Source organism: Rhinolophus sinicus, linkage group LG01, assembly GCF_036562045.2.
Source record: "Rhinolophus sinicus isolate RSC01 linkage group LG01, ASM3656204v1, whole genome shotgun sequence".
In the NCBI taxonomy this organism is placed as follows: domain Eukaryota; kingdom Metazoa; phylum Chordata; class Mammalia; order Chiroptera; family Rhinolophidae; genus Rhinolophus; species Rhinolophus sinicus.
The window spans coordinates 204,031,240-204,044,166 of NC_133751.1; the positions used below are offsets into that span (position 1 = coordinate 204,031,240).

At 56.0% G+C, this 12,927-nt stretch overlaps 1 protein-coding gene across 4 annotated transcripts in view; it reads left to right on the forward strand.

The window, feature by feature from the left end:
- DGKD (diacylglycerol kinase delta) overlaps window positions 1-12,927 on the forward strand; it is a 101,543-nt gene that overhangs the window by 71,861 nt on the left and 16,755 nt on the right. For all 4 annotated transcript variants that reach the window (XM_074315255.1, XM_074315247.1, XM_019739753.2 and 1 more), the window contains 9 exons: window positions 2,827-2,966; window positions 3,809-3,896; window positions 4,942-5,036; window positions 5,141-5,240; window positions 5,318-5,591; window positions 7,080-7,229; window positions 8,004-8,132; window positions 9,383-9,479; window positions 11,810-11,920. In XM_074315255.1, coding sequence (XP_074171356.1) covers window positions 2,827-2,966; window positions 3,809-3,896; window positions 4,942-5,036; window positions 5,141-5,240; window positions 5,318-5,591; window positions 7,080-7,229; window positions 8,004-8,132; window positions 9,383-9,479; window positions 11,810-11,920 — 1,184 coding nt within the window. The remainder of the gene's footprint in view (window positions 1-2,826; window positions 2,967-3,808; window positions 3,897-4,941; window positions 5,037-5,140; window positions 5,241-5,317; window positions 5,592-7,079; window positions 7,230-8,003; window positions 8,133-9,382; window positions 9,480-11,809; window positions 11,921-12,927) is intronic.

Below are 12,927 nucleotides of genomic sequence, written 5' to 3' on the forward strand. Positions count from 1 at the left end.
GCAGGTATAGCTCGATAGCATCATGGGGCCAGGGCTGGGGCACTGGCTGGGGCTGTGGTGCAGGGATGGGAACGTCACAGTGAAAAGTAAAGAGAGCTTCGCAAAGAGCATCCATTCCCCGGAAGTCCCAGGTTGGGAGCAGGTCTGAGTGGGGCCACCCCCTTGCCGCACCCTCACCGGCTCCTTATGGGGTAGTGATGTCATCTGCGGCCTGATGCCTCTTGTTTGCGAGGAGAGGACAGAAGTAGACTTGAACTTCAAGTCAGGGTTGGAGTCCCTTGGCCTTAGTTTTTTTCTGTATTGAATTAAACACAGATCTTTCTGATTGTAAGAAAAGAGGTGTTCATTGATTTTCCACTTCCTGCTTCCTCTCCTTCTCCCCCCGTAATTACCCACTGCTAACATGGGCAGCTGTCGCTCAGACCTGTCTGTCAGTGTGTATGTAGGATAACGCAGTGTTGAGTCAAGCGGGCTCGCGTTGCCGTGCTGTTCGGTTCCTGCACTCGATGACGAATCAGTGTGTTGCGGGGTCGGGCGCTCGCTCCTCGCCAGTAAGTCAGGTCTGCGGGATGCGTCCCCGCTGGGCGGTGCCTGCCGCGTGGCCTCGCTTCCTCCCCACTGATGGGCGCTCAGATGGCCTCATGAAGACAGCTCTGCTGAGAACCATGTGTGCACCCGCCCCGCCTGCTCTCTCTCTTTCAAAGAGCGCCCACACTAGCGTGTGATCTGTACTGCCGCCCGCTCTGCCTCAGGCTGTACCCATTTAATGTCCTGGTGCTGCGGAAAAACTGTCCTTTCCCACACACTGTCCATTGCGCGTCTTTTTCTTTTTTGTCCGACTAAGACGAAAAAGTATGTTTTGTTTTTTATTTAATACTGGTGAAGTCAACCACCTCAGTTAACCACGAATTTTTAAATGAACCACCTGTTTATGTTTCCTGTCTAGATTTCTTTTGGAGTATTTACCTTTTGGAAAAGATTGATTTCTAAGGATTATTGTCATATTAGAGATATAAACTCCTTGTTGGTCATATTTTTCTGCGTTTGTCATTTGCTTCCATCATATTTTTTCTTCAGATTTTTGCCCTGCCTGGAGCGTATTTTTCAGAGACTCCGCATTCTCTTCCCACTCTCAGTGCTGGTGGTCCTTGTAGGTGGGGTGGACTGTTTGTTGTCAGTATTAGCGCCTGGCTCCTGCGTGAGGCGGAAGGTGGAGGGTGAACTGCTCCGCTCAGGGGAGGCCATTTGCTCAGGAAAGAGAGTGCTGCCCCCTCGTGGTGAAGTCAGAGCACCACACTTAGGTCCAGGGCTAAGTTTTGGCTCCCAGGATCACTGCAAGTTCATTATCAGCCGCCAGGAAGGCAGATTTCATCCACTCCGCTGAGTTCAGTGAGCACTTATCTCCTTCGGCTTCTCTGTGGCACTTGAACCCCTGCTCACCCCTCCCCCAGCCTCCCCAGGACCCTGCCGCTCGGTCGGTGTTTCCCACCCTCCCGGCTGCCCTTCCCCACCTCAAGCCCGGCCTTTCCAGCACTGAGCCCACTGCTCAGCCCCACGGGCCCCACGTTCCTTTCCTTAGAGTCTGAAAATGTCATCCACCAGACGTCCGAGCCAGAGACATGACAGCTGTTCTTGATTCTCCTTCCCTCACTCTCCCTCCTCACTTGTAGTTAGTTGCTGGGGCTCAGTCCTGCCACCCCGTATGCTGTTGACCCTGGGCCTCTGTCTGTCCACTCCTCCCTGGGGGCATTCTCCCACTACGGGGTCGGCTCATGCTCACTCCCCCCCCCCCCCCCCCAGCTTTCCTTAGTGGCCCCTTGGCTTTAGGATCAAGTCCAGACTTCATACTGCAGATTACCAGAGCCCCCCAATTTGGCTCCTTCTTCCTTCTCTGCCTCGGACTCACTACCCTGCTTGGCAGGAGGGTCACCCCCCAGCCGGGCGTTCCCGTACCTTTACTCCACTGGCCACACCTTTTCTTTCAGGCCCCAGGGATGCAGCCGGGGCCTCTCCGCCTGGGGCTCGGGCTTCCTTGTCTTAACCTTCCATTCCAGCTCATGGCCTGCTTGTTGCCCGGGCAGGTGACCTGGGCTGTGCAGTGTTTAGGGAGGACCGAGGACCGGCCCGCACTGCACGTCGGAGGGGGAGGTGGAGAGTTCTCGGGCAGCCAGTATGTAGGGAGCTTCCTCAGCACTGACCTGGCTGTGGGGTTCATGGGGGCTCTGGGGTGGGAATTCTGGGGGCGTGGGGGCGAGGCCTGAGCAATGCATGGGTCTCCGGGGAGTGGCAGGTGGCGGGATGTTGGCCGAGCACTGGGCATGCTTGAGTTCGGTGGCCTTGAGCCTGTGCATGTGCTGGTACCTGTTTTGATGGGACTTAGAAGCCACTGAGGATGTTTTTAGAAGAGTGATGACACTAGTGGTGTTTATGGAAGATGAACTTGGTATTAGTGAGTAAGGTGAAGGAGTGGGTGGAGAGATGGTGGTGGGGAGTCAGAATGGTTCTGCAGGGGTTCAGGGGCTCAACAGTCGGGGACAGGACTGTGGCGCTGGCTGTGAAAATGGCAAGGAAGGGATTTGGGCACTGTAGATCAGAGAGATCCTAGGGGATTGTCAGAACGTGGCAACAGGTGGGACGAGGGACTGTGGGAGAGGTAGGAGTCTTTTGTGGGGTTCGATGGGCCATCTGTCCTACCTTGTGCCTCTGCCTCTGCCTGGAATGTAATCGCCACCCCGGCTTACACCAGGTTTCTCACACTGAGGTGAGCCACTGTGGTCGGTAGGAATGAGGGGTTCAGGCCTTGTCTTCCCCGCTGTGTTCTGCCAGTGTCAGCTGGGAGTGTTGCCGCTCGGTACCGGGAATGACCTGGCTCGTGTGCTGGGCTGGGGCTCGGCCTGTGATGACGACACGCAGCTCCCACAGATCTTGGAGAAGCTGGAAAGGGCCAGCACCAAGATGCTGGACAGGTGAGTGGGGACGTGTTCTCATGCGACCGACAGGTCACCTCAACCAGGGGTTCTTACCCAGGGTCTCTGGAAACCATAGGCTCCCTGCAGGTAGTGGTAAACATTTGACCTGAGCAGGAATTCTTTTCTTCTAGTAGTCTTTCACTTTTGATCAAGATTATGAAAAAGATGACAACCAACAGAACAGGTTAGGAACCGTGCCCTAGAGTGGTCTGACCAAGCCCGACTCACTGGGGCTGTTGCAGAAGGGGACTCTGTCCCCTTGGCCACTCAGCCCTCCTCTGATACCTGTCAGCAGAGCGCTCTTTAGCCATAGTTAGCAAACCCCTTTCCCCGTGTTGTGTTCCCAGAACAATCTTATGTATTGGATCCATACTCTCTGTCTGCATTGCCTTTGGCATCTTACCTGAGTTCTGAGCTCGTGTCTGAACCCCCACTCCCCACAGCCTGTGGTGTTGGTGGTGTTGGGAATCTTCTGTTCTCTCACGGGACCCTGTGGTTGCGATCAGCAGGTGTGATTTCCAGCGCACTCTAGCTGCCCCTACCGTTCCTTGTCCACTTAAGGGGGATGGCTGCCTCTGGTGCCTGTGCATTGCACACACGCCCTGGGGGAGCTGGCTGCTGGCTGCGGATTGCAGCTCTCTGTTGGGGGCTTCATTTCGCTTCCTTCGGTGCAGCTGCACTACCCTCCTGGTGTGACATTTGTTCTCAGCTGAGTGGGGAGCCAAGTTATGGGATAAGCAGTCCAGATAGAAGGCTTTACAGCTAGTTAGAGCTGTCGTAAGAGCAAGTCCCCAGGCCCTGGTCCCTGGATCCAGGCTGACAGCTGCCTTCATGTGCAGGTGGAGCGTCATGGCCTATGAGACCAAACTCCCCCGGCAGGCGTCCTCTTCCACCGTCGTCACCGAGGACTTCAGCGATGGTTCCGAGGTACTTCCGGTGTCCCCCCTGTTAACACGCCCCGCCCTACATAGGTTCACAGAAGTGCAGTGTCAGCCCAAAGTTGAGCTGGAGCCGTGTGGCCTCTGACCCCCACCCCCTGGCTTTGGGGGCTTCCCAGGTTCTCACCGAGATTTGGGGTGCTTTGTGATGGTGGTCTCCTAAGGACTACCCCTCCCCGGAGCACACTATTGGCCCTCTGTGCCCTCTGCTGCCCCACGCCCCCGGTCCACGTGACTGGCCTTTGCAGGTGGCCTGTGCGAGCTCAGCGTTTAGCTCTGCTTCTCGTCCTGTGATTATTTTTGTGATTAACAGTCCCGTGAGGCCTGGGCTTTGCTTCTTTTTCTTCTGTCCTGCAGCAGCACAGTGCTGGATACATAGCTGTGCTTGTCCCGCTGGGCGAGCTGGCTGCTGGCTGAGCAGGAGAGCGAGAGCTCTGCCAGGGCTGCCTGCTTGTCCCGAGGGTCGAGGCCAGGGGCCAGGGCACGCGACGGCCCAGGCCTGCTCTCACATGGCTGGTCGGTACCTTTTAAGAGAGGAAGAATGTGTGTGCGACGCCTCAGATATTTACTGACTGTCTAGCTGATAGTAAAGTCTGCTGAGCCCTGGGCTAGGGCCTAAACAGAGGTCCGTCACACGGGGGTAGCGCTCCCTTTTCAGCAGGCAGAGGTGAGAGAGAGAAGGCAGGGACTGGCCAAGTCCCAGTCAGGCAGCAAAATGTGTTGTCTGCTATGAATGGGACCTAAATGAAGGAGCCCTGTCTGTGGAAGCAGATAAAAGATTATAGTTCTTAGCACAGGCTGGTGGTGGTGAATCTTGGGCTAAAGAAGCACGAGTGGTTTGTAAGTTTTGATTGACATGTTTTTTTTGTTGCGATCCATCTGTCCACATCTTGCTGAAGCCTTCGGAACCTTTCAGGTAGCACTGGCGGGTCTCAGATTAGGGACGCGAGCTGAGGCTGGGCCAGCGAGGCAGTGGGTGCGGATCCCACAGGCATGAACCGGCAGTCACCCCGCCCTGTTTGGGGTAATTGTAGGTACAGCAAATTCTCTTCTATGAAGACTCGGTCGCAGCTCATCTTTCTAAAATCCTGACCTCTGACCAGCACTCAGTGGTGATCTCATCAGCAAAGTGAGTGCCTGTGGCCCCCGGGGAGCCAGGGGTCCAGCACACAGGGCGCCGGGTTCTCAGCCAGAACTGTCTCTCTAGAAGTAGCTTTCTGCGTTTCCTCCCAGAGTGCTCTGCGAGACGGTGAAGGACTTCGTGGCTCGAGTGGGGAAGGCCTACGAGAGGACGACTGAGAGCTCCGAGGAGTCGGAGGTCATGGCCAAGAAGGTTTGTCCCCGGGCGCCTAGGCGGAGGGGGTCAGGGCGGAGAGGCACTGCATTCCCTGCCCTTTGTTTACCATCCAGTGCTCCGTCCTGAAAGAGAAGCTGGATTCTCTCCTCAAGACCTTGGACGACGAGTCCCAGGCCTCATCCTCTCTGCCCACCCCACCGCCCACCATCGCCGAGGAGACAGAAGATGGAGAAGGGGCAGGCAGCGGCTGTGGCGCCACTGTGGAACGCCCAGTGGGGTCAGCGTGCCCAGCCCGGCCACAGATATTCCGGCCTCGGGAACAACTCATGCTAAGAGCCAATAGCCTGAAGAAGGCCATTCGTCAGATCATAGAACACACAGAAAAAGGTAGCTGGTCTCTTAAGAATGAGTAGCCTTCTTCAGGCCAGCACTGGGCACACCCACTTCCCCCAATCTTGGCGATAGAAAGGGTCCAGGTGTAGACCAAAGCCTGACAGCCCGAGGTCACTGCCAGCCCATCCACTTTCCCTCTAGACTGCCTGCCATGTGGTAGCACCTCCTCCCTCAGAACGTGCTGCGGACATTTCTCCCTGTTCACCTACTTGTGTCTGATGTAAAGATGCTGCTGACTGGGGTGGGGGCACCCCGGGATTCTAGAAGGTGGAAGGTGGAGTGGAGAGGGCGCCCCCAGCTGGTGAAAAGGTGCCACACATGGGCTCACGCAGGGAGCATGCTGGAGAGAGGGATCCCTGGAGAGGGGACCCACTCCCTGCAAGGGTCCTATCCTGTGGTCACTGCTGAATGTCGGTAACAGCCCCTCAGGAGCAGGTGGCAGCAGTGGATTGTGTCATGGGGCTTTGTTGAGTCAGAGGCGGGGCTGCCTCCAAGGGAGTGAGTTCTGAAGAGAGCTTGGTGGTTAGAGCTGAGGTGTCCTGAGGCCACCCGGTGAGGGGGCCCTGTGCCCAGGAGAGCGGTGGGCCCGGCCAGGGACTGAGGTGAGGCTATGAAGTCCATGGGCAGAGAGAGAGGCTGGCCAGGCTACAGCTGCACTGAGGGGTTGGAGGCTGGGGAGCCGGGGAGGTGGTCACAGAGCTGGGTGGACCGTGAGCGCCGCGGGGTCAGGTCACTGGCCTGGCGTCCAGGCTGCCTGTGCTGTGTCCACGATGGGCCTGGGGCAGGCAGGTAGACCGCATAGGATGAAAGTCCCACTTCATCGGTCACTCCCTTTTTCTAGACTCGGTTTGCTAAGCTTTGAAAACACTGAACAAACCACACTGACCTGTGAGCTCCATGGCCTCCAACCTCACTGGGACCCCCAGATCTCTCTGAGCAAGTTTGTTCTCGTCCTTGGTCTGTCTTGTCTCTCATTTCCCTCAGACACCATTTCACACCACTCCACTTGCTTCAGTCATTCCCAGCCCTCACCTTTTCCACGCTGGGCAGTTGGCCTGCATCTTGCTTCAGTGACAATAGTCAGGTCATAACCCCCCCCTCCCCCCCGCGCGCACACACACACACACACACACACACACACACTGCTGTGCTCAGATGGGGCCCTGTCCTGTCCCCCGGGCTGCTCTGGGCTCTCGCTCCTTCACTCACCTTCTCTCCACATCTTCCGGCCTCTTGGTCCTTGTCCCCCTCCCACTGGCACGAATACCCAGGTGCCTGGTGCACTTGCGCTGTGCTGGGACCAGGGGAACAGTGGGGACAAGGTGGGGGCTTCGGGTCTAAGCCTTTAGCCAAGAGGACATTTGAAGATACGTCAACCTGGGAGAAGAAGAGGGGCGTCTGTTCAGCAGGCGTCCCGTCAGCCTGGCACTGTCTGCGGGTCCATAGCCACTGCTGAGCGGCAAACCTTCTTTCCCTGCACAGCTGTCGATGAGCAGAATGCCCAGACCCAAGAGCAGGAGAGGATTGTCCTAGGTCTCTCTGAGTCAGAGGAGAAAAAAGACCTGAAGTCGGACGACAGGGTGTGCCATGGCGACAGCTGCGGGATTGCCAAGTGCAGGAGCCTCCGCAGAGGTGCCGGCCGGCGGGATGACCCTCCGTGCTGCCATCGCGCCTGTGGGATACTTGGGAAGCTTGCCGAGGGGGTTTTCAGGGTGCCTGCCCCCTGCTTTGGCCCCTTGGCGGTATCAAGTCAGGATGTGTGCGGTCTGTCTGGTGGCAGGTGGGGGAAGAGCCTTGCTGCTAAGGAGTCTGCTTTCCCCAGAACCTCCCTGCGCACCCCAGACCCAGCCGGGCTCAGGGCCTGTAGGTCCTCCTGGCTGCAGCCAGCCTGACGCTGTGTGCGTGCGAAATTCACTCCAGCCAGAGCTGGCCTTGCTGGCATTTTGGCGAGGGAATCACCCAGTTCCGTGGGCCACCTGCCCAGGGACCCTTACCCTCCTGGAACAGCCCCCAGCTTGGGCTCCTGAGTGGAGAATCGTCCCTGTCCACTGGCTGCTTGCAGGCCCTTCCTATAGCCTGGACAGGCCCCTAGCAGGTGTCTCTGAGGATGTACTCCCTGCTCACTGCTGCTCAGAACTCCTTGGCATGGGCCCCACAGCCCTCTGTGCCCTGCCCCAGCCTCACCCTCCGTGGCCTTTGTCACCCTCTACAGGGCATCCAAACCCACTTGCCTCTCTGTCCCCTGTTCTCTATCTTGCCCACTCTACTTAGGGTTGACCAGTGGCTTGTAACCATTCCTCACGTCCCTCGCCCGTCCACCTGGCACGTCTCTAATGGTTGTTCCCGGGAGTTTAGTCCTGTTCTATTTTGGACTGTCTCTTACAGCCTTCTGTCCTGTTTTTATAGTGTCCAAATCCCCATGTGAGAAGCTGATAAGCAAAGGAAGTTTGTCCCTGGGCAGCTCTGCCTCTCTTCCTCCCCAGTCAGGAAACCGGGACGGCCTGCCGGCACTCAACACGAAGATCCTGTTCCCGAGTGAGTGTCCCCACTCCCGGGGGGCAGGGTGACAGCGCCGGCCTAGTGGCCAGGCCAAGCCAGCCTGCAGGAGGCTGTCAGAGGCCCTGCCCTGCGACCTGCGAGGTCCGGGGCCTGGCACGAGGCCCAGCGCTTGGTCTGTGGGAAGAACGAGACTCGGTCCCTGTCCTTTAAGAGCTTAGAAGTCCGTGGGGAAGAGGACGGACTTTCACAGTTAGAGCACGGTGTGACAAGTGCCCTTATTTATTACAAAGGGCAAACAGCACCCAAATCACCACCGGGGGGCCCGTGAAGGTGTCGTGTGACAGGCGATACCTGAGCTGGGTGCTGAAGGACGACTAGGAGTTACCTGAGTGAAAAGGGAGGGCCAGGCAGGTGCTGACGGACCGCGGCATCATCCTGCTTTTTCCAGCGTGATTGCAGGAGCACAGCCAGCTGCCGGGGGAGGTGGGCCCAGCCCGCTTTCTTTCCTTGCTCTCATTTTGCCCAGGAGAGAGTGAGGCCACTCCTGTTGCTTCTTCCCTCAGGGGGAATTGTGACAGTACTTTGTGTCCTCAAAGGAAGAAATGGTACAAGGGGTTGAAATTGCCAATAATACTCCCTTCAGCTTCAGGGAGGTTCCTGAAGCCTCCTAGCCACACCCTCTATTCCTGTGAGTGATTTGGCAGTTTCTAATGAATCTCAACTGAACAGAAAGAAAATCCCAGAAGCCCTTGGGAAGTGAGGCTAATGAGAGATATTTGGTTAATCACTGCCGGAGATGTTACTGGAAGGCTAGATTGGCAGAATGCTCAAAAGCAGGGCTCCATCTCTACCTTAATGTAAAAAGTGTAACTTGGTGCACGCAGCTTGAAGTTTCTGGTCACCTGACTGTTCCCTGATGTTTATTTCTCATGAGTTCAGCCTTCTAAAGTTGTACGGCTGGATCTGAAGATAAGTTGTATGAATCTTTTGGTGGAGTTTCGTACATTTAATGAAAACTATCTTTATAAGCCCTTTTACCATTAGGTATTGATTTGTCATAGGTGTGATTTCTGCCACTCAGTATGCTTATTTTTGTTCCATGAATATGGGTTGATGTTGGTGATTTCTGGGCAGACTGTTAATTGTCAAAATTCGGACATGTTTATACGTTATTTTAGAAAAGTTTAATTATCATGTCCTGAGGAAAGTGCCAGCCTGGAGGACACGAGCGTCCCTCAATTCAGTAGCTGCTGACCATTGCTGTGTCGTCTGTTATCTCCCCACAGATGTTCGGGCTGGGATGTCTGGCTCCTTGCCTGGAGGTTCAGTCATCAGTCGCTTGTTAATTAATGCCGATCCCTTTAACTCGGAACCAGAAAACCTGTGAGTATGGGGTGAACCAAGTGGGCGTAGAACAAAGGAGCGTAGAAATCTGATCTGGAATTAGAGAAACTCGGGAACGTTGCCTAGGTGATCCTCTTCCAGCCTGTAAGGAAAGCCCAGGAATCATGAGACCTCGGCTGGAGTGCGGGAGCTCCCTGTGGAGGGCGGGGAGGTCCCTGCAGCCCGCACACGTCAGTCTTCTGATGTACCTCCCGTTCTGAGACTTGTGGGGTGGGACGTTCCGATGCTGTCTGTGCCGGGTCCTGAGGCAGAGAGGACTTTGTACAGCAGTGTTGGTGGAGTCTCGTGTGTATGCAGGCCATTGTGGAGAAAGATGGTGTTTTGAAAACCCATTCTTCTAGGCCTCCCTTTCTGCTGGCTGACAGCAAGGGCTGGGCAGCTGGAGGCTGGTGGCAATTGGTTAAAAGTTGCCAACCATGTGTCTGGTGTGGTGGGTCAGAGTAACAGTGAGAAATGTACGGTTTACAGAAACGGGGGGTTTCGGGAAAGCAGAACAGAAGGTGTGCAGGGTGGCCACCATGCCCGTTTGCCAGAGGGTGGCCTCGCTTCAGACACCTGCTGCCAGGTGCTGGCCTGGCCGTTATCTGGCGTCCCGTCCCGGACCCGATACTGCTGCCTGCCTGTCTGCTCCTCCCGGGGCTGTCTGGTTCTGGTTTTGACTTTGCTGAGGGGGTTTCTTAAAAGTGCTACAGCTGTAGTCCTTCTGTGAGCAGTGCCCCCCGGGCTCCCTGCACTCAGTCCTTCACCTGAGATCACCGAGGTTCCACGTCTACAGCTATGGCTGTTGGTCTCTTTTCCTCCTCTCCTCTTCAGACGGGAGGGGACAGAAGCTGCTCTCCTCCCTCGACTAGGGGTGGTGTGCCGTGGTGTCACCTGACACCCCAGCACTTTTGTCATTTGGCCTTTGCCTGGATGGTCTCCTGTAACCCAGCCTCCTCCCCGCCCCCGCTGTCCCTATGCCCTCTCCCCCCCAGGACCTGTAAGTACTGGGGAGCACGTGGTCTTCAACTGAGAACTGTTTGTCTCAGAGCTTTGCTCTCACCAAGCACTTAGGCCCTTGGATTAGATGCGTCATAAGAACGTGTGTGTGGTGATTGCTTTTCAGGTCAGGCTGCAAAAGCCTGTTGACCTAAAGTGCACAGAGTTCTGGTCCAAGCTGTCACCCCGAGCCCACCCGCCCCCATTGACTTTCTGGGGAACTTCCACGACAAACGTCAAGGAGTACATATTCTCTCCGTGCTGCGTCCTCTGGGTCAAGGGTCAGGGACTGCTGCCATCACGCATCTGTCCTGGAGAGGAACCAGTGTCCACAGAGCACCCCCAGCTGTGACCCCGGGGGCCATGATAATGGGAGGGTTTGGCCCCGTGGCAGGAGGGTAAGGGCCGGGGGTGAAGCTGGAATAAAATAGTCTTATCAGCAGAGGACACGGGAAAGGGAAGCATGTTGCCACAGGGGCGGGGATGGATGTGTCACGTTTGAAAACTGCTTTGACTGGGCCTAGGGGTGTCTGAGGGATATTCTGAGATCCAGAGTTCAGGCTGGTGTGCGTCTCAGGTGTGCCATAGAGTCATCAGGTGGGATGTTGCTGATGGGAATGTGAGATGGAGCGGCTGCTTTGGGAAACCGTCTGGCAGGTCCTCAGAACCTTGAGTTTGCACGTGGCGCAGCAGTTCCCCTCCTGAGACAGGCCCGAGAGAAATGAAACACACGTTCACACTAGAGCGTGTGTGCGAATGTTCACAAAGCCTGGCGCTGAGTGAACAGCGCAGATGCCCATCGCTGATAAATGGCTAAGCAAGATGGGGTCCCTCCTACAATGGACTGATATTTGGCCTTTAAAGAGATGCGCACTGAACCCGGATGGGCCCTGAAAAGTGTGCTCAGTGAAGGGAGCGCGATGCGAAGGGCCCCGTGTTGTGTGGTCCCACTTACGTGAAATGTCCAGGAGAGGCAGATCCATAGAGACAGGAAGCAGATCAGTGTTTGCGGGGGTGGGGTGGGAGTGGGGTGGGGTGGGGGGTGGTGGGGCCGACGGCTAAAGCTCCTTTTGGGGAGATGAAGTGTTCTGAAATGGATTGGAGTGATGGTTACGTGAGTCTGTGAATGCATTTAAAATCATGGTATTGTGCATTTTGAATGGGTAAGTTGTATGGTATGTGAGTTAACTCTCAATAACGCTGTTACCACAAACAAACAAAAAACAGCTATTAGCTTTGCCCTCAGAAAGAAATGCTTGGAGGGTGGGAGGCTGTGAAGTGAAACAGCTAATAAGCAGGTTGCTGTAATTGGCCCGAAATCCCCTTTGCAGCGAGTGCTACACAGAGAAGTGTGTCATGAACAACTATTTCGGCATCGGCCTGGATGCAAAGATATCCCTGGACTTCAACAACAAGCGTGATGAGCACCCGGAGAAGTGCAGGTGGGTGATGCCCTGCAGACCTGTCCTTCACGTCGTCCTTTCTCCTTCTGGAGCAGGGGAGGTACTGTCCACAGCCAGAGGGTAAAGGAATGGGCAGAGTCCTTAGGCAGGAGGCAAAGGCGAGCCCCAACGCCATGTGTCAGAAAGTGGAGGTGCTTTCACAGGTGTGGGAAAGTCCAGGAGGCCAGCCTGGAGGAGGGTTCCCAGGGTGGGCCAGCTCGGGGCAAATCAATACCAGAACATGTGTGAGTAGTTGATGGGAACAGGCCAAGTCTCCAAGCCGTAAGTCTGTGGGAAGGCTGGAACAGGGCAGGTAACAGTGCGCGGAGTCCCCCGTGTCGTTGGGAGGATGTCTGTGTGTTCATCACACCAGCTGTTGCCCGTGGGTGGGTTGCCCCACGAGAATGCACCTTATGCAGGAAGACGGCCACGTGAGAGGTCCTGAGGGCTTTCACTGGGGATGTTTAGTTTCTCCCCCTAACTTACCATCTCTGGTCTTCCTGGCCTGGGGATAGAATGGAAGAAATGGGGAGCTTTCTCCCTGGGCTGGAGTAGGAATTCCCTCTCCTCTGGAAATTCGAGAAGTGTGGAGTTAATGCCTCCCGCCTCCCACCCCCCATTATCTCCTGGAGGAGGAGACTGTTCAGCTCTGACAGTGTAGAATAGGGAGGGGAAGCTGGTATGCAGTTGTGCAGGAAAGAGCCACTGACGCGAGAGTCAGGAGGCCCGTGTGCCCCCGTGTGCTGCCACCGTCACTCGGAAGGAAGCCTCCAGGGGGCTGGATGGAAGGGAGTCACACTCGTACCTGAGGAGTTGTCCGCATTGTATGTAGGTGGACATTCGTGGGGAAATCAAATCACACTCAGGACTCCAGAAGCTTTGGAGCTGTGGGCCGTGTGTGGAGAGTGCCACGCGCATCCTGGCACGCAGCCGCTGCTGGGAGCCCGTCATTCACAGTGCCCTGTTGGGCCAGAAATAACTGAAAAGGGCATTAACATTCATAGAAT